At 41.9% G+C, this 21685-nt stretch overlaps 1 protein-coding gene across 7 annotated transcripts in view; it reads right to left on the bottom strand.

Annotated features, from left to right (window-relative positions):
• Positions 1-21685, bottom strand: part of aopep (aminopeptidase O (putative)) — a 339483-nt gene that overhangs the window by 306125 nt on the left and 11673 nt on the right. For 6 of the 7 annotated variants that reach the window (XR_013580231.1, XR_013580232.1, XM_078568338.1 and 3 more), the window contains exon 3: positions 15634-15797. Coding sequence is in view for 5 of the 7 variants with exons in the window: in XM_078568338.1 (XP_078424464.1) it covers positions 15634-15797 (164 nt within the window). In the remaining 2 variants the exon portion in view is untranslated. Of the gene's footprint in view, positions 1-9959; positions 10110-15633; positions 15798-21685 lie in introns of those variants that run through there. The other variant, XM_078568383.1, reaches the window with a different exon arrangement.

Here is a 21685-nt window from a genome sequence, read left to right as displayed (position 1 = left end):
AATTCTTCGTATTCGATGGAGTTTTTGGTACCTGGAATTTTATCTTTAAATGTAAATGTTAGGAAGAAAAAACATACACACACGTTTTTTCTGCAACATTTTCCACTTTCACCCCTTTCCTTCTAGAGATATGGATCATGTTGAGATATGGTAATAGCAACCCTCTAATATCTTCAGTCTGGATGGTATGGGCTATTGATTTCTGTCAGATTATGAGAACTGACCTGATCCTGGCCCACCATTCAAACTTGTGCACTGTAAGGGTCACTGCAGAAAATTAGGAGTAGGAGCCGTGGATAATTTGTTCCATCCTTCCCAGGCCAAAAGGGCTGAAGGCAATTGTAGTTGCCCCATCAGAGATTAGTGAACTCAGTACATTGAAGAGACAAGAAAGGACATTGCTGGACTTGATGACTGATCACCATATCAAATGATGCATTTATTCATTGAGATAACAAGACATGGATCAGAGGCCATCCATTTTGTGAATGCCACTAACAATGCTACTAACTCACTGCTTTTGTTTGAAAGAAAAAATTCAATAAACTAGGTTTTTTGTTTTCTAAGTATAAACAAAATTTATTCCATAATGCACACTACCTCTATTCAGTTTAATGTTTTCATAAGATGATAAAAAGTAGGAGCAGGAATAGGCCACACAGCCCTTCAAACCTGCTTCACCATTCACTAAGATTATGTCTGATCTTTGACTTCAACTCTACTTTCCCACCTGGTTCCATATCCCTTGATTCCCCTACAGCTCAAAAATTTATCAATCTCAGCTTTTAATATACTCAATCACTGATCAACCACAACACTCTGGAGTAGAAAACGCCAAAGACTCACAACATTCTGAGTGAAGAAATTTCTCATCTCAGTCCTAAATTCTAGATCCTCCAGCCTGGGGGAACAGCCTTTCAGTGTCTGCCCTCTGGAGCCCTCTCAGAATCTTATATGTTTCAATGAAATCACCTCTCATGCATCTAAACACCACAGAGTGCAGGCCCTTTCTACTCAATCTCTCCTCATAGAACAACCCTCACGTCCCAGGAATTAATGTAGTGAACCTTCATTGCACCCCCTGTAAGGCAAGTATATCCATTAGGCACCCTTCATTAGGCACAGAGAGCAAAACTGCACATAGTACTCTAGGTATTGCCTCACCGAAGTCCTGTATAATTGTAGCAAGGCTTCCTTATTCTTGTACTCGAACCCCCTTGCAATTAAGGTCATTTGCCTTCAATAATTGCCTACTGTACCTGCATGTTAACTTGTTGTGTTTCATGTTCAAGGGCACCCAAATGCCTCTCATCAGCAACATTTAATAGTTTCTCGCCATTTAAAAAATATTCTGTTTTTCTACTCTTAAGACCAAAGTTAAATTCCATATGCCACCTTCTTGTCCAACCACTTAATCTATTTCCCTATGCAGATTCTGAGTGGAATTTTAACTGTGGCACGCCATTCCCAACAGTGGAACCGGAAGTGGGCGCCACTTCCACTCTCTTGCTTTTTGTTGGTTCCCACGGGATTCCAATAAAAAATTTAAAGTGCCAACAGCACACACAGGAGACATGTGGGATCACGTGGCAGAGGAAGCTTTTCAGTGGTGAAACCCATCGTCAGCTGACAATGCAGCAGGTACAGACAGGCTATAAAAGAACCTTCTGGACAAACAGGGAGGTGGTTCATCATGGCCACAATTTTCCTGCCCAAATCCAGGGCCATTAACATAAGGCTTATTGAGAGCATAAAGGTGGCACGGGTATTTTTCAAATTTAAATTTCACTTGTAAATATTTCACATTACATCGGTTTCACTTTATTCATGTGTGCATCATCAATATTTGTTGAGACTAGCTTGGAGAGTTAAATGTACTGGCACCCATTGATGGTTACAGGGAATTGGGGGCATTTCTTTATTGTGGAAGAAACAATGTTGTGTTTTTTGCATTCACTCTTTATTGATTATTCATGCTAGTGTCCGGTGCCATACTCGCCACTCTGTGGGACATGGCTGAACTTGCAGGCTCAGCTGGCCCTCCCTTCTATGCATTCTCAGTGGCAATAATTGAAATGTTGTAGATGAACTCAAAGCCCTGTAAGGACTCTGCCAGCCAACACTTTGACATGGACCCACATGTGGACAGGCCCTTCATTTTCTTATATTGACTGACTCATCCCACCATCCCCCACCACACCCAAGATGCCAGGCTCTTTTCACTCCGCTCCTCCCTGCGTGGCCCCACTCCACAACCCACCTTCTCCCTTGCTGGTCCCAAGTCTCTATACAAGCTACCATTCTTCTGTTCCCCTTGTTTGTGTCACAGAGTTCAACAAGGAAAACTGCTGACCTTAGACACAACTGCATACAACTTTTAAACAAATGTGCACCAGGTGTCACAAGATTCTTGTGTACTGCTGACTTTATCATGAAGGATGTAATTACAAAATGTTTTAATATAATGAGTATTCATGGCGTGCAAATATATTACAAGTAGGAACCTACCATAGGACAGTGTGAGACCCCCCACCAACCCGCCACAAACAAGCCCCTGAGTTAATTTCGAAATTTGAACCCACTGTCGGGAAAGAGAAATTTTCCACCTGCCATGTTTCTTGCTCTAGCAGGCCCTATAAAACACCCCTTCTTGACCTATTCACAATTTACTTTCCCACCTAATTTTGTAGCACAAACAAACTTGGATACATTACACTCAACCCCTTAATCCAAACCATTAATATAGATCATAAATAGCTGAGACCCCAGCACTCACGCTAACGGCACCCTACTAGTAACAGCCTCCCAACTGGTAAATGGTCTGTTTATTCCTACTCTCTGTAATCTGTCATTTAACCAATCCTCAATTCATGCTAATAGATTGCCCCCAGCCCATGAGCCTTTATATTGTGCAACAACCTTTCATGTGGCATCTCACCAAATGCCTTTAGGAAATCCAAACACACTACATCCACTAGTTTCCACTTTACCGTCCAATCGCATCTTCAAAAAACAGAGTCGTCAAATATGATTTCCCTTTCCCTGAAAACCACGTTAACGCTGCCTAATCATATTATGACTTTCTAAGTGCCCCTTTCTTAATAATGGATTCCAGCATTTTCCCCGACTGATGTCAGACTAACTGGGCTGTAGTTTCCTGTTTTCTCTCTCCTTCATTTCTCGAATAGCAATGTTGCATTTGCTACTTTCCAATCTACTTTAACTTTTCAAAAATATAGATAATTTTAAAGGTCATAACCAATACATCCACCATATCTGCAGCCACCTCTTTTAGAACCCTAGGCTGTAGGCTATCATGCCCAAAGAATTTATCAGCTTCTAGTCCCGTTAATTGCTCCAGTACTTATTCTTTACTAAAATCAACTACCTTAAGTTCTTCACTCTCATTAGACGCTTGGTTACCCACTACTTCTGATTTGGTTTTTGTGTTTCCTATGACAAAGACAGACACAAAATAGTTGTTTAATGTCTCTGCCATTTCCTTATCCTCATTATAATTTCTCCTGTCTCAGCTCGGAAGAGACCCAAATTTACTTTCTCTACTCTCGTCCTTTTACACACCTATAGATGAATTTACAATCTGGTTTTATATTTCTTCCTAGTTTAAACTTATGTTCTACTTTCTCCTTCCTTATCAATTTTTTGGTCACCCTTTGGCCGGTCTCTGAAACTCCAAATTCTCAGGCTTACTAGTCTTCTTGGCAATATTAGTTTTCAGTGTTCTTATAAAAGGTTACACCACGCTAAACCAAAAAAAAACTTACGTTCTTTAAACATAATGAAGACATCCAAATATAGGCTAGCTGATGTTATAAGGTACAATCATTTTCCAATAGTTCCTACCAAAAAAGCTAAAAATAATGTATATTCTTAATAACTCAGCCTGTCAGTAGGTACACGTCACTATCTAATTCAATAGTCTAAGCCAAAACTCCAAACAGGTTAAGCTATTGGAATAGTATGCCATGGGCCAAGTATGTACAGTAGGTTGTTACACTATATTAGTAATGATGCAGGACCATTGATATTTTAAAATTATATTTAAACTATCTGAGTTTCTTGCATTTTACTAATAGCACGGCAGCATTTAGAGATGGTATAATAATATCTGAATCTGCATACAAGCGCTCTCTGATGTCCTATCATTGTTTCACACAAGTGTTCTTGAAAATCATTATTTCAATGTGAATGTGATCTTATTGCAATTGTATAAAGGCAGCTAGAATTACTCACCCTACAGTTGGAGTTACTCATCTTAACTGTGACGGGTTCACAAATGCAGGATCTCCTTTGCTTTAGAACTGCAGAGCATCAAGTAGCCCCTCCACATATTATCTTTCTCTTCTGAAAGTACCATCTATTTCTGGATTATAGTTCCATTAATGTTGGCTTACCAAGGACTTGGAAAATCTATTTATGGAACTCTACCATGTCTTTCATTGCCTTTCTCCAGCAATCTAGTGGAGGGTGCAACATACATTATGGACAATTAACAAGATAAATTCATGTCCAGCACAGTAACATGGAAGGATTGCTGTAAGCAGAACATTTTCCTCTGTTCACCACTGCTAACATAGAAAGTATGCCCCAATATTTGTAAAAGTTGTTTTACATAAATTAAGGACACAGGCTCATCTAGTTTAACTACTAATCATTCACACTATATATTGCACATTAACATTCACCTTTAACCCACTCAGGGAAGAGAGATTTTGACAAGTATTCCAAGTCTGTAATCATTCAGCCATGGAACAATTTTCCCAAAGTGGTGGTTCTAACTGACATCTGTGGGTAGAACATTCAGCTGAGAGAGTGACAGCTGTTATCATACAATTGGCTGGGTGTTAGAAAGCCGGAAAATAGAGAATTATTGATGAAATTTGAGGATGCTATTAAGAATCAATCAATAGCAACAAATTTCAGATCTAAGTGCACAAGCAGAGTCTTCCAAAGTATGTGACGACCAATTTCCTGTTATCTTCACCTCTGTGTAATCTGTACTCACACAGGTGAGATCACAACTTACCAATAGCAATAAAAATAACTATGAACTCATTTAATGTGTCCAAAACACACACTTTTAAAATAGTTTTTAAAAAACCCTGATCTACTACTTTTAATACTGATGGCAGCATCAGATGTTGAACAATATTTCATGACCCAATCCATTCAAGCAGTTGGGAACATATTTTTAACAATGAGGGATCTACTTTTGAGCATCCCTAGTGTGAATTAATATTGTGACAAGCCCAGGAAGAAGACTAAAAACATAAATAATTGTCACGAAATGTGGCACTACATGGTCCTCCAAAACTGTATCCAAAGCTTATGTACTTCTGATCAGGCTGTGCCAGACCCTATTTTAGTGAGGACATTGGCATGCGTGCAGGAGCTTCACCAGAAGTATGCAGAGTAGACAGATTGTGAAGTCAATCAGCCTGTAATGCTGATTTAACTCCAGCCCTGTCATTTTGGAGCTCAATGTTCCAGTTAATACCCTCTTAACCATGCACAGTACGCAAACAGCTGAACAAGCGTTCAGCAACAGGAAGAAGTCTGCCAACCCCGATCATCAACTACTTTCAGGTTGGTTGCTAATTAATTTCTACTGGGTGCAATTGTAGAATTGGTTGGTGGTTTCTACAGTACTTTAAAGTTGCTAAAGACTCAAGGGAGTGGCGTGGTACGTGTTGAAGGAATTTGTCCTGACTCTTAGGATTCTGCATAGACCACTTGCTCCCATGGGTGCAGAAGTTTGTATCTCCCTTGGAAGATGGCATGACAGTGAAAATGAGCACAAACAGCAGGGCAAGCTGATGGAGGAGGAAGAGGAGAAGGGCAGCCAGCAGGAGGCCATATCCACCCAGGTTGTTCAGGGAAGAATTTTCCTCAGCGAAGAACAGAATGTCAGGCATCTCTGCTTCACTAAGAATATCCTCACTGAAATCCGACACCTGCTGCAGCCACAACTGCAACCTCAGAGCAGGGCAAGGACAGCAGTCCCAGTAGCTTTGAAGGTGACCATGAACCTTTATGCATCTGGCTCCTTCCAGGCTGGAGCAGGCAATATTTGCAGCGTGTCCCAGCTTGCCATCTATTGTTACACAAGTTGCTGAGGCTTCAAGATAGCTAAATACATTTCATTCCTCTTGCCAAAGAGAGGAAGGAGCAATCTTGTGGTTTTGTGCAGATTAGAGGCTTCCCCAGGGTACAAAGTGCAAATGAGCATGTCAACTTTATGATTAACTATAACCAAAAGAAATTTCACTCTCTCAATATCCAGCTGCTGTGTAAGTAAATGCAGCGTATGTTGAGGAGCGAACTGGCCTACTGCTGTTACTGTGTGTCATGGGATGCTAACTCAACGTTTCTACTGCCTGGACCCCTCTGGAGGAGCCCTGCAATACGTGGCAGAGCATGTGGAAAATCCAATGTGGTCTGTTGCATGATGCCCAACCTCACCATCATGGGGCACAAGCCCTTGCCACCAGCTATACAGCAACATGATGGGAAGGAGGGAGAGGCAGGGAGGAAGCAATCACACATCCTCTTTCTGGCCAGACTGTCAGTAATTGACACATTGGATTGTAATACCTGTAAGCGTAATCCCCCCACCCTCCCCACAACCACCAATTTCCCATTCAACAACAGTCCCACACCTTGCCTTCCCACTGACCATTACAGTGTCTACTTGGCCACAATGCCCAAATAAAAGCCATCAGAAAATAAATATTCCAAAGAAAAAATAAATCAAACCATGCCACTTTGCTTAGAAGCATCAACAAAACACCCTTATCCTTCCTCTTACTGCCTGTCTTTCCTGTACCTTTACCTAGCCTCATGTCCATTTGACTTTTGTCTATATATGGCCCTGCAGGCTTCAAAAAAGCTTAGCATATTGATGGATCTCTTGGGCTTTCTCTTCCCATCACTTGTCCTTTATCTTCTGGATTTGTCTTTGGGTGTCAGCCTTGAGCTGTTGGAATGCTGCCTTCTTGACTTGCAACCTTGGGTTGTTCTGCCGGGCAATGAAGGCTGCTCATTTTGTTCCAGGAAATCACATATTTCAACATTGTTTTCATCAAACCAGTACTGGTATTGATAGTGCTCAAGCCCAAATGTCTGGACATAGGAGTCTAGTGCAGCTGAATTTATTTGTTCTGAAATTGAGTTGGATGTATGCAGATTTTCTAGGTCAGCTATGAGCTGCACTTGGAGTTGCTCTCTTCAGTCAGGCTGCTTCAGAGCTGAGACATTGATCTTGGACTTTTGGGTCTTGCAATTTCTTGATGCTAGGTGAATGCTCATCACCGAGTGAACAAATCAATGAGCTGACCAGCAGGCATCAGTTCCCCACATGGATCAAGTGATCCATCACTTACAACTTTGACTCGAACAATGACATAATCCAGGAGGTGCCAGTGCTGTGATCTAGGATGCCTCCATGTGGTTTTGTATTTGCCCTTCTGGTGGAACAGATGTTTGTTACAATGAGGCCATGATGAGCACAATTCGTCAGCAGGAGGACACCATTTGCATTGGCTTCTCCCACCTCACTTTCCCCAATGGTTCCTCTCCAGACATCAATCACAGCCAACTGTCACATTAAAATCCGCCAGAAGGATGATCTTTACTTCTTTTGGAATAGCAGTGAGGATTTCATCAGAAAAAAAACTTTTTCCTTAACATCTTCATTGGAGTCAAGGGTAGGGGCATAAGCACTGATGACATGTTGATTGTGGCTAAACTGTAGGTGAAGTGTCATGAACCTTTCATTTATACAACTGGAGAGTTCTGGCAGTGCATCCAGGATCCTATTCCTGGTAGGAAAACCAACACCGTGGACAATGGGTTGCTGCCAGCCTTTCCTTTCCAGTACAAAGTGTATCCCCCTGCTTGTTCCTTCAGCTGCCCCTCCCAAGAAAGGCGGATCTCACTGAGGCCAGTGATGTCAATTTGGAGTCTTGATAGCTCATATGATACAATTGTAGTTCTTCTTTCCAGACGGTCACTCTTGAGAATGTCCATGAGTGTTCTAACATTCCAGGTTGCAAAATTTAAAGTTTTCTTTCTTTGACCAGAAGATGGTGATCCCACAGGGTGTAGTTCACCAGCCTGGAGAAATTAGGACAGCCTATTTTTAGGGCACCTTATACGAACATACGAACAAGGAGCAGGATTAGGCCATTCTGCCCCTCGAGCCTTCTCCGCCGTTTAATAAGATCATGGCTGATCTGATAGTAACCTAAAATCTGTATCCCACCTACCCCCAATAACCTAACATCCCCTTGCTTACCGAGAATCTATCCATCTCTGCCTTAAAAATATTTAAAGACTCTGCTTCCACCACTTTTTCAGGAAGAGTTCCAAAGGCTCACGACCCTCTGTGTGAAAAATTTCTCCTCATCTCTGTTTTAAATGGGCGACCCCTCGCCAATTGGGGTAAGCTGCCCAAAGACATCTCTGTCCCAACACAAGTGTCCAACGACCTTCATGCATCTGTCACTTGTGTGCACATTCTTGACTCGGGACTCAGATTCACAAACCCTGTCCCTGTTGCCAATTCTCCATTGTCACAAGACTTGGCAGATGGACCCTGATAGGAGTCTGAGCATGACTTTGTTTAACATGGGGACCTTGGGGCGAACTCATTGTCCACACAATCTTGACAGGTTGGTAGTCAGTATCTGGTGACGTACAACCATGATTACAGGATCATCTTGCCGCTGCAGCCTTCTTCCGCCTTCACAGCTGGTGAGATGCACAGTCTTCCTTCGTCTGTTCTGCCCTAGATGATTTTTGGTTGGTGCCAGACTACTCCAAGCTCCTTAACATTAACTGTATGCTTTCTGGCAGCGCTGCTGATGCATCAAGCATTTCATTGTGCATGCCCATCAACATTTTTCTCTAGGCTATCCCATTGAAGTCCTCATTATGAATACAGAACACGTGTGCCACCTCACCCTCCAGCAAGTTGGCACCTGCACCACCTTTGTCCCTTGCCCTCATTACAGACCACTCATCCACTCATGCTGGTGTCTCACCACATGCAAATCCTGCTTCTAATTTATCCCCTAAAGTTGATGCAGAGCTGAGCTGCTGGCTGTGAGTGTGAGAGCATATGACAGTCTTCTTCAACACCGTCTTTCTCCCCTTCCAGCACTGCTTAGCTAGGTTGCAGTTCTTGGGTATCTGAAATGACAAAGGCACATAGAAGAATGGTAGCTTTTGGTAATTATTCTGCATTTTCCCATTAACAGCCCCTCTAAATACTTATTTCCTTTCTTCCCTGTTACCTTGCACCATCATCTCCATTGTCATTTAATCTTTCCTGTCTTTCACCCTGACAAAAACCTTCCCTTTAGATCTTTTACTCCCACCACCCCCCATCCTTTTGCTATCTCTCTATTTGCTTTAAACTTGTTATATCTCTATTTTTTCTGGATCTGATGAAAGATCATCGACCTGAACTGTTAACTCTGTTTCTCTCTCCACAGATGCTGCCGGAACTGCTGAATATTTCCAACACTTTTTTTGCTTTTAGTTCAGATTTCCAGCATCCATAGTATTTTGCTTTTGTACCATCAGCAAGATGCACCACAGCAACACACCAAGGCTCCTTCAACAGCACCTTCCAAACCTTCAACTTCTCCTGCCTAGAACAAAAGCAGCAAGCACATGGGAACACCACCACCTGCAAGTTCCCATCCAAGTCACACAACATCCTGACCTGGAAATACATCACCATTACTTCACTGTTTCTGGGTCAAAAGCCTGGAGCTCAGTTCCAACAGCACTGTTGGTGCACCTTCACCAGACTACAGTAGTTTAAGAGGACAGCTCACCACCATCTTCTCAAGGGCAATTAGAGATGGGCAATGTATGTTAGCCTTGCCAGGAACGCCCATATTTCATGAACAAACAAAAAAGAAGCATACCATCATCTTCCATGGTTGCAAACACACCACTGGCTACAGCCTCAGTCATGGCTGCCCCAATGATAGCCACCAGTGTCTCCTCCCTCACGGTAGTCAAGCCTATCTTCTGCCAGTTAGGTGCTGCTGCATCTGGTTATGAACCAACTTGTTCTGCAAGAAAGAGGGAAGTTGTTGGATCCAGTGCCCCTGATTTGTTGGGGCTAAAGGATGCGGGTTGCACGCTTTGTTTGGGGTGACCAAGTCAGTACAAAGACAGAACATCAGGAGATCGTTGTTAGAATAAACACATGCTGTTTATTTACAAACTAAACTCTACAACTATACTTGTGTACTAACAACATAAAACTGTCTTCACTCATCAGTGACTAACTCAAGACTCCCTCACATAGAGGTAGCCTGCGCTACTCGGCTATTGGGTATTAAGGTCACGTGGCATTGCATTACAATACTTGTCATAAAGGTGTATTACAAATCAGTGAATGCAGTGCAATGTGTTTGTGTGATGTGGTTATCTTGGCTGAGTAGCTGGCAGTTGTGTACAAGCTGTGAGATGTAGGTATGAGGCTGCAGCAATGCTAAGTGTGTGAGGGAGAAGGTGAAGCTATGACTGTTATGTCTAAGTATGATTGATAGAAATTGTTGCTGAGTAATGAGGGTGTGCTGCACTGAGCAGTGTGAGAGACTAGTGGTGCAATTAATGGGCTATGGCATTTGAAGATGCATTTGCTGACCTTGACCACATGTAGGAGGCCATTGAACTTCATGCGGCACCATAGCCAGGTCCTCAGGGCTAGACTCCTGGCACTGAACACCACAGCTCTTTGGTCCCACTGCCTTCACAAAGCTTTCCTCCTGTGGTTAGATCACAGCTCCCCTCCTCTCCACCCCCTGCAACAAGGTCTCCAATGCAGCATCAGAAAATCTAGGAATCCTCTCTCTGCCATGTTGTGCCATTGAGTATTTCCCACATCAAAATCAATTTTACAATGACTTCCAGCTCCTGCTCCAGCCACAATGCACCTCCCCTTTAAAAGGTGTAGACTGGTTTTAAGTATTGCAGGCTAGCTTTAACTTATCTCAGCTTCTTACAATTTTGCACCCCTACTCAGGCATGCAATCACTCAACAGCATGCTTAGCATTGGCTGCATGCTGTAATCAATTAAATTAACAGGCCATACAAAGTTTGCCTAAATCCTGTATCATGATCCCAGCGCCTGTTTTCAGGCCCTACCCAGTTCCAGGGTCAATGCATATCAGCAGAGCCCCTTATAGTTGAGTCAAGATGTTGCTGCAACTGGACTTTTTTTTTATTCTCTCACAGGATGTGGGCTTCACTGGCAGGGCCAGCATTCATTGCCCATCCCTGGTTACCCTCGTTTCTTTTTCTCTCCGTCTCTCCCACCCCACCTCCCACTGGTCCTTTTTGATCACAAATAGTATATCAGTCATTGCTGCTTCTCCAGAAATTGCTCTGTGCCTACATGAAGGTACCAGTTGACTCCACTTAGACGTTAATGGACTTGATTGCAATAATCTTCATTTTCTGTCAAGTTAGGTAAGTGCAATATCCTCAAGTTCTTCTCATCTTGCATCTCTTATTTTCCTCTTTTTGCTTGCTTCAGTTCACGGCACAGCAGTTGGATGTTGCCAGTGCTGGGGGTCTGATCCCACCCAGTCAAGTGACAGAAAGAAAGAGACTGGGCTTTCCCACTATCCATGGCACAAATGAATAGGTAGTTTACTACAGCCATTTTACTTGGGATGCTGGGTAATCTTGGCTCTTTATAATGTTCTGTTTGCCTGTCCCATTGGAGAGACGCTATACAGTGGTATTGTGATCCTTAATGACAGTTGTTTTTTCTTTAAGTTGCTCGTGCTGAAAGATAGTTCGAAGTTTCTGAAGAGATATGTTTCATTCATAATGCAAGGTTAAAAAAAATTGACTTACGAAAAGTACAAATTAGATCGAACAGATCTGCGTCACACTACTTGAAAAAGCTTTCAAACCAAATTGGGCAAAGTAATTTTCTCAACTTTGAAACTGCATCAGTGGTGATAAAGATTAGATTGAGTGCATTTCAGATTTCATGTGATGCCTAAATTCAGTAAATGCCTTATATTAAGAAATAGAAAATCAACAGATATTGATCTGAATTTACTGGAAAGCTCAAAATCAATTACTATTTTAGAACCTCTTCAGCTCTCACTAAGCAAGCACATGCATTTACAAGTCAAAATGAATACTAGAAATAAGTGTACAATAGCTTCTTCTGTTATAAGTTATATCAGCAAAAGGTAAATAGTGGTTAAAGCTGCACCACGTTAGTCTATGAACATGGCATCACAAAATATTGAGATGCTAGTTGGTTCAGGATTCCTTGCACAGCAAGTTCTTGATGTATGCTGTTGCCAATCAGAGGCCAGGTAATTCCGCACAAGAGTGCAATAGTATGTGAGTCACCACAGCCACACTTGTGAGCCAATATTTTATGGTTTGAAATATGAACCCGTGCAAAACCAGTGCCATTCAACTATGCTTCTTTGGGCTATTGACCTTGTTACTGGAGACTGTAATGCTCTGATTCATCATAGTGCCTCATCTAGAAACAATATGAACTAATAATAACCCTGCACCCGCTCCCCACTTATGAGACTGATTTGTTGACATTTTATCTATGACCATAAGGTAACAACAGATTATATTTATATAGCACCTCTAGCGTAATAAAACATCCCAAGGTGCTTTACAGGGGCATTGTAAAAGTATGACACTGAGCCACATAAGGAGATATTCGGCCAGATGACAAAAAGCTTGGACAATGAGGTAAATTTCAAGAACAGTCTTAAAGGAGGAAAGTGAGGTAGAGAGGTGGGGAGTTGTAGGGAGGGAATCCTGAGTTTTGGGCCTAGGCAACTGAAGGCACATTCACCAATGCTGGAGCAATTATGATTGGGAATGTACAAGAGGCCAGAATTGGAGCAGCATAGATATCACAGAGGATTGTGGAGTTGGAGATTACAAAGGTAAGGAGGGCAAGGCCATGGAGGGATTCGAAAACAAGGATGAGAATTTTAAAATCAAGACATTGCTTGAAAAAGAGCAAATGTAGGCCAGCAAGCATAGGGGTGATAGGGGGACAGGCCTTGCTGCGAGTTAAGAGATGGGCAATAGAGTTTTGGATGACCTTAAGTTTAAGGAAGGTGGAATATGGGAAGGGTTGGTGTGCTTTGGAATTGTCAAGTCTAGAGAAAACAAAGGTATGGATGAGGGTTTCAGCAGCAGATAAGCTGAGACAGGGGCAAAGTCGAGCAATGTCGCTTAGGTGGAAATAGGTGGTCTTAGGGATAGCATGAATACAAGGTTGGAAGCTCATCTCAGGATCAAACATGTGATGATCTCAAAGGAGACCATTAAATTTTAAAAAGAAATTCAAGTTCCAAGTTATTAACTGAAAGAAATTATGCCACAAGATTTCACATCTTAAACAAAAATCTTTTACTGTACAGGAGTTAAACAAAACAAGTGCTATATTTCATAAACACTTATATATTAAGCCCAAAATTCTCAACAGGACATTCCCCGTTCTATTTTTATTTCCCCCCCAAGAGTTCCCCTGCACATTACAGGATCTTGAGGGCTCCTTCACTTCTCCTTAGACCAAACCAAGGTGTGCCACAGCTTTCAGAACTTGACTTTGTTTGTCATCAGCATATCTGGGATGTTACAGATGGAAACTGAAACCAATTAATTCAAACTTTAAGCCTGTCCTTTGGTCTGAAAAGTATACTGAAAAGAGATACTTTAAGATCTGCTCTTGTTTACCTGCTGCTTTCAAATCTTTCTTTGATCTGGGACCCACACACATAAATAACTTAAACCTCTTATGAAGTTAACTGTAGACATCTCGTCTCTACCAGGAAGCTCAAAAAGGGGTCACCCATTGCTTAGTGTTATCACACTTCCAACTCTGACCTTATTAAATAAACACAGGCCATCCTTTGAATTGCAAATACTTTAGGTCTTTTTGCCAGCCTCTCACCAGTTGCTTCCACTATCTTATATTTAAGAACTTCAATCTCCAAACTAAAAGTTATACTCTTAAAACATATGAATCATGAAATTAGACATTCATTAGATCAAAAACAAAAACAGAATTACCTGGAAAAACTCAGCAGGTCTGGCAGCATCGGCGGAGAAGAAATCAGTTAACGTTTCGAGTCTTCACGGCCCTTCGGCAGAACTGAAGCATAGTCAGAAGAAGGGAGAAATATAAATTGGTTTAAGGTGGGGGGGGGGGGTGGGGAGGAGGAGGCGGGCGGGGAGAGGGTGGTGGGGGTGTGGTGGTGGGAGAGAGAGACATTGAGGGTGTGGTGATTGTGGAGATGAGCAGATAATCAAAAGATGTCACAGACAAAAGGGTCAAAGAGGTGTTTTGTCTGAGAAAAGTGCTAATTAAGAATGGAGGACAGGATATTGAAAGTACAGCTCTAGTGGGGGTGGGATGGAAAGGCTAACAAGGTTTTAGTTTTAGATTTAAAAATAATGGAAATAGGTGGGGAAAGAAGAATCTATATAAATTATTGGAAAAAAAAAGCGGGGGGGGGGGGGGGAGAAACGGGGTGGGGATGGGGGGAGGGGGAGTTTAAGATCTAAAGTTGTTGAATTCAATATTCAGCCCGGAAGGCTGTAAAGTGCCTAGTCGGAAGATGAGGTGCTGTTCCTCCAGTTTGCGTTGGGCTTCACTGGAACAATGCAGCAAGCCAAGGACAGACATGTGGGCAAGAGGACAGGGTGGAGTGTTAAAATGGCAAGCGACAGGGAGGTTTGGGTCTTTCTTGCGGACAGACCGCAGGTGTTCCGCAAAACGGTCGCCCAGTTTGCATTTGGTCTCACCAATGTAGAGGAGACCACATTAGATTCATTAGATCATCAGGGATGGTCCATAGGCCAGAATTAGAAGAGTGCAGATATCTGGAGAGTTGGAGGGCTGAAGGAGATTACAGAGAGAGGAAAGAGCAAAGCCATGGAGGAATTTGAAACCAAGGATAAGAATTATAAAATTAAAGCATTGTCAGATTGGGAACCAGTGTAGGTTAGTGAGCAGAGGTGATATGCTAGTGGGAACTTGGTGCAAGTTAAGATATGAGCAGCAGAGATTTGAATGTTGACATAGTATGGAAGATGGGAGGTCAGTCAGGAATGCATTGGAATAGTCCAGTCTAGAGGCAAAAAAAGGCATGGATGAGGTTTTCAAAGCAGATTAACAGAAGCAAGGTCTGTATAGGGCAATGTTATGGAGGTGGAAGTACACGGTCTTAGTGATAGACTGGATATGTGGTCAGAAACTCATCGCAGGTTCAAATATAACACCAAGGTTGCAAACAGTCTGGCTCAGCTTCAAGCACTTGCCAGGGAGTGGAATGGAAATGCTGATCAGAAAATTCCTCTGATGCTAGTCAAAGTTAGAAATTTGCAGCATTGGGGAACTTCTGGCTTTAATCCTTTAGCCTATTTCAAAGTTTAGAGAAGTCCAATTTATTTTAACTTTGCTAATTCAATAACCTACATTTTTTATTTGCTTACAATGATCTTTGTTCTACATTCTCTCATTTATAGTACATGCTCCTTACACAATGCAGGAATACAAAATTCTTCTGAGTTTTCTTTTTTACCTCCATTATGACTGGGTTCAGCACAATTTTCACCACTCATTAGAACCAAAGACCCTTTTGGGGCCCAAACTGAGGCCTGCCATGTTGCCATAGCTTCTGGTGGCTCCTGACATGGAAATAGTGCTCTGTTGTTTATAGGAGATCCTGCTGTATACACGCATGGCCTGAAATATATTTAAAAAAATAAATTAATACTTTTTTTAAAAAAGCACATTAGTGTTATTAACACATCACTTATTTAGTCTGGTAGCTCTAATGGAAATCACTAGACTCTCAGTTAGGAGGTTCAAATTCAAATTCCAACCACGTGGACTCCATTTTCAACAGCAAGCTTTGTGTGTTCACGGATGGGGAGGAAAATAGAGCAAGCAGGAAGAGCAGGAGGGAGGGAAGAGTCAAGGCAAGGAGGGGAGAGTCCAGGCGGAGAAGGGAGAAAGAGGGCTGAATTTTCCTGCGGCAACAGAACCCCAACGTCGTGACCATTGTAGGACTCGAGCCCATGCACGGTCTCAGCGCACCCATCAAGCAACTTTATGTAAGGCGACCTAATTTGCCACCTCCACATTCACCATCAAATGCGGGAGGCCCAATAAGAAGGCCTGTAGCACTTGATGGCCTCTCCACAGGAATGGTTATGGCCGTGGCCATTTCAGCCTTGCTCCGTCATTGAGTATTTTAGACGTGTATCCTATGGCCCTCCAACCTGCCACTAGGAGGCCACCTCATGCAGTTTACAGTCTGCAGGCTCAGCAGGAGGCTGGTGGAGTGAATTGCTGATTCCCTGACAGCTCACCCCTGTGAAAGTCGGCCAGAGATGATACAGCATCGTAGAGCTATCGTAATAGTGTTTCCCGCTACTTTTCCACCTCTAGCCCCGCTTAAGTAAAGTTGAAATTACTAAATGGCAAGGAAAAGATAAAAAAATTAGAAACAGACAATATAGGTTTCAGAAAATAAGCTGTTCTAGGTAAACCTGATAATAGTTTTTCCAGGAGATGATAGAGATGGTGGATGGGAAAAATACAATGGATTGGTATAGATGGACTTGCAGAAAACCTTTGGCATGCACCACACAGGAGACCTTTGGGGAAATGAAAATATATGGAATTAGTGGAAAGGTAGCAAACTGGATTAAAAACTGGTTAGAAGGAAGGAGAGAGTAGGAGTATGGGACAATTTCTGAGTAGATAGAAGAGGGAGGCAGGGTTTGCTCTTGGATTCCTTGTGCTCACTGTATACATGAATATAGAGTTGGAGGGTGTAGAATCCAAATTTTCCTACAATATGAAAATAAGAAGCATAGTAAACAATTCTGAGGATTGAAGGAAGCCTCAAGGAGATTATTGATAAAATAGTGGAAACCTAAAAAGGAGCAGGTGGAATTCAATGTCAGTAAGCATGAGCTGCTTAAAAAATGTAAAATAGATAACAATTTTGAATTGAGAAAGGCAGGATGATGTGGAAAAGCAGAAGGATTTACAGGCACAGTACAAGGTATAGAATATATAAAGTAAGGATATAATGGGTGCATCTGTGTAAAAATTTAGTAAGACCAAAGTTTAAAAAATAGAAAGGCTTGTACAGTGCCTTTCACGGCCACCAGACATCTCAAAGTGCTTTAAAGCCAATGAAAAATATTTGAAATATATTCACTATTCCATAAGAAACACAGTAGCCACTTTGCACACAATAAGCTCCCACAAACAGTGTAGTAATAATGTCGAGATAATCATTTTTTTGTGTCAGGATACTAGGGATAACATTCCTGCTCTCCTTTGAAGTAGTGCAATGGAATCTTTTATGTCCATCTGTGAGGGCAGAAGAGTGTTCAGTTTAACATCTCATCTGAAAGACAGCACCTCTGATAGTGCAGTGCTCCCTCAACACTGCAGTGAAGTATCAGTCTTGATTTTTGTGCTCAAGTCCTGGAATGAGATTTGAATTTACAACCTTCTGGTTCAGAGGCAAGAGTTCTACCAACTGAGCCTATTTACAATTTAGGGCTGTTGGGAAGGGGTAAGAGAGAAATGGAGTAGAAATGTACAGTGAGGATGCAGCAGGTGGTTAGAGGAGTGAGGTGGAAGAAGATAGTGAGAAAGAACATGGGAAGGAACAAGAATGTTTGAAAAATCAATGACAGTGATGGTGGGGGGCGGGGTGGGTGGGATATGATGCCAACACGGGAGATTAACAGTTTCCCAGGGCCATCTTTGATGTTTTGTGGAGAAATTATATTCCCTGCCCCTTAGAGAGGGATATCAGTGACCAAAAATGCTGTTTATGGCAAGTGAAAAGGAAGGCTAAGGAAAAAATAGTTAATGTGAGGCAAGGGGAGTTACAGAAGTAAAAGAAGTAAAAGTGCTGCCGAGGGCAATTAGAGATGGGCAGGGGGCAACATCCTGCATCCACATCCCATGAACGAATAAAAAAGGTGAGGAGGGGTGGGGAAGAAACAAACAGCGGAGCCCAAAATTTTCAGCTGGGGGAAACCACTTGATTGGACATCACTAGGGTTACAAGGAACATCATTAGAGGGAGATTAGCAATGGCTGAAACCATACTCTGTAGAGGGGATGGTTACAGAGGTACATTCATAGTGAGGAGAAATATGAGGAGAATTTTTTTTACTCAGAGTGTTGTGAATCTTTGGGATTCTCTACCCAAGAGGGCAGTGGAAGCTCATTGAGTATATTTAAAGCAGAGATTGACAGATTTCTAAATACCAATGACATAAAGAGATACGGGGTTAGTTTGGGAAAAAAAGATTGAAGTGGATGATCAGCCATGATCATATTGAATGGCAGAACAGCCTACTCTGCTCCAATGTTCCTATGTGAATGGTGGGGGAGTCAAGGCAGAATTCCTTTTTAGAGAGGTAAAAGCACTATTTTAGCAGGAGGTAGAAAAGCCAGATTTTATTTAGAGTGCCAGTCAGCAGACAAATGCGTGGCCAAGCAGACAGACAGGCGAGTAGCTGTATTAATATCTACTGTGTTGACAATCACTGGTTCAGGCAGGAAGAGTCTACCTGACGCAGAATATGATGATCTGCAGTAACAGGTAATGCATTTAAATGTTGACAGGTTTGTTGTAGACTTTCTCACTTAGATAGCAGAACACAAGCTTTTTCAATGCATTTTGAAATGGAATGCGCAACCTGTTACAGATAGGGGAGAGATGGCAGGATGGTTCCCCCTTTCTTCCACTTCTCGACCAATCGCAACAAGATGAGTTTTAAAGAAGTGTTTCAACCCCTTGAGCACTGTGACTCTCAAGAACAGAAACAAGACAGGTTTTCTCATTAAGTTTAAAAAAGGAATAAATGTTTAATACTCAACATCCGAATGTAATTGCAATGGCACCCACTCATAACCACACGCACATAAAACCCACACGCACAACAAAAGGTGATTACAAAGGAGGTAGCATGCACTGAGGTATTTTAGCAAGGAGTCCAAAAAGTCACTATTACGCTCGTCTTTCGAGATGCAAACTGGAAACGTTGCAAGCCTGATGATTTCCTTTCGGTTCACTAGAGAAAATAGGGGAAGTTTCTAGCGATTAATTCACAGTGGCGTACTCCTGACAATAGTAGGTTTCTGACTTTGCTCCAGCTGAAGGTGTAGTCTAGCCCAGTAGCAAAGATCTGGCTTGGTTCTGCAAATCAGTAGGTAAAAGAATAGCCCCACTCATCTGTTTGGAGATTCTAGGCAGGTTACTTTCTTTGTTAAGTGGGATCTCTTCCCTCTGCGGTCTCCCAGACTGACTGACCTCACCTGCTTTCAAGATGTGTGTTAATAATGGTTTCTTATTACAAGCTGGTTTCTGTCAGGTGACCATAGTATTGGTGTTCCCATTGTCCACACAAACAGTCCATGATGACATTTCAATTGACACATAATGGAGGTTTGAATCTCGGCTTTTGCATCTCTTTGTGACGGAGTGGTTTTTCTTCACACCCATTCTGTGGAATTTTTCTGCAGCCACTAGTTCTGGGTGATCACTATGCATCAGTTTCTGTAGACATTTAGAGAATAGTAGCTGTTAACTCCAAAGGAGAGAACTGTTGCATTTTTAATATCTTTTCAATGGAAAATCTGAAAAAAGATAGTTTACAATTTAATGTTCTCGCCAGACAAGCAGTTTGCTTCCAACCTTGGGCAGTTTCATGTATATTTGCAAACGAGGGGGGAGGTCACCTGATCCCTTTGATTCCACCTTGTTACAATGCAGGGTGCTCACTCTCCATGTTGTTCTAAAAAAGTGTTCATTTTTCATACATCCACGGGTACACCTGTGTGGGCATGACAAACCCACACAGTAATTTTAATAAGTAGATTGTGTAACCATGGTGAAGGATCAAGGATCAGTGTGAAGTTGAACATAGCAAAAAAGGTGAGGTAAATTGTGAAGTCATGCATATACTTAGATTTTAAAATGTTGAAGACTGGAAATAGGAAGGAAAGCCATGAGGAGCAAAGAAATTCTGCAGTTTTACAATCCAGCAACAGAATGATTTAAAACTAGCATTTAGATGAAGAAACTTGATATCAACTTTAATGTAGGGAGACCCAATTATAAAATATTCACAACTTGGCTTTTCCCCAACCCACGCTCTCATCCACCCACCCTAGAAGAGAGAAATGTAGGATTTGAAAATGATTGCATGTGGATTAAATTAGTTCTCAGAAACAAAGCATAAAAATGCAGTGTAAAGTCAAGGAATTAAAAGGCCCACAGAAGAAAAACATTTATTATAAGGAAAGCTTTCAAAGTTAAATTTATTGCTAATTGCTTAAACATTAGAATCCTGGATAAAAAAAATCTGATTATTACAAAGAACTATGATTAAGTTAAAGGAACCTTATGCTGAACTATGACTTTGCTGTGTTGCTCGTTTTCTTATGCATTACCTAAAAAAACATTCTTCTTGCACAAGGCTAAGTAGTGAGTATTGGTAGGATGTGAAACCACACAAGGGAAGGCCAACACAATTTAGGGTATTTTGGTTGCCACCCAACAATAAATTAGGGCTTTTGAGCAGGAATCACTGAATAGCATCAGGACCTGGTTCACTTTCCCTCTCTCCTGCCCCGCCACACCCCACACCACCTCCGTCAACCAAAAAAAAGCCACAGCCAACTGCAATGCCCCCACCACTAGCTGGCTAAGAACAGTGCAAATCAGATATTTAATTTTGGGACCTTCCAGCATGGCTAAGGGGTAGCACTTTTGCATTCAAGTTAGAAGGCCATAATTTTCAGCCTCAGTCCAGGACTTGAGCCCATAATTGGAGCTGACCTTGAGTGCAGCACGCAGTGAGAGCTGCGTTGTCTTTGCATTGACCCGAGCTCCTTCCTGCTTGTTCAGATGGATGCAATGATGCACCACACTATTCTCCAGTTATCTGTTACTAACATTTATTTTTCAACAAAAGGTATGGAAACAGATTACTGGTCATTTGTACAATCCTGGCAGAATTTAGCTGTTGTGTTTGCCTAGATAAGAATAGTGACGATATTTAATTAACTGTGAAATGCTTTAGGACATGAGAAAATGTGAAAGGCACAATTTAAATGCAAGTTTGTTCTTCCTTTTCCTTCTTCCATATCTGGATAGCTCAATTCCACATTGACTTGTGCAATAATAGCTAAAAGAGCTCCTGATTATTTTGGCTAACCAGCAAGTAGATGAATATTTATTTAGCCTGAAGATGTGAAGTACCTGAATAAATCTACAAATTTGATGCTGGAGGCACACTTTTGCTTAATGACTATTTCTACAACTATCATTGGCTCAGTACCATGTTCACGTTAATAGCCCCTTGACATGATCCGCAATTTTTTTTTTCGTTCACGGGATGTGGGCTTTGCTGGCTGGGCCAGCATTTATTGCCCATCCCTAGTTGCCCTTGAGAAGGTGGTGGTGAGCTGCCTTCTTGAACCGCTGCAGTCCATGTGGTGTAGGTACACCCATAGTGCTGTTAGGAAGGGAGTTGCAGGATTTTGACCCAGCAACAGTGAAGGAACGGCAATATATTTCCAAGTCAGGA

The sequence above is a fragment of the Cetorhinus maximus genome, chromosome 2 (genome assembly GCF_964194155.1).
Source record: "Cetorhinus maximus chromosome 2, sCetMax3.hap1.1, whole genome shotgun sequence".
NCBI classification, from domain to species: Eukaryota; Metazoa; Chordata; class Chondrichthyes; order Lamniformes; family Cetorhinidae; genus Cetorhinus; species Cetorhinus maximus.
The sequence above is the reverse complement of the archived record's forward strand: the minus strand, read 5'-3'. Positions and strand labels throughout refer to the sequence as shown.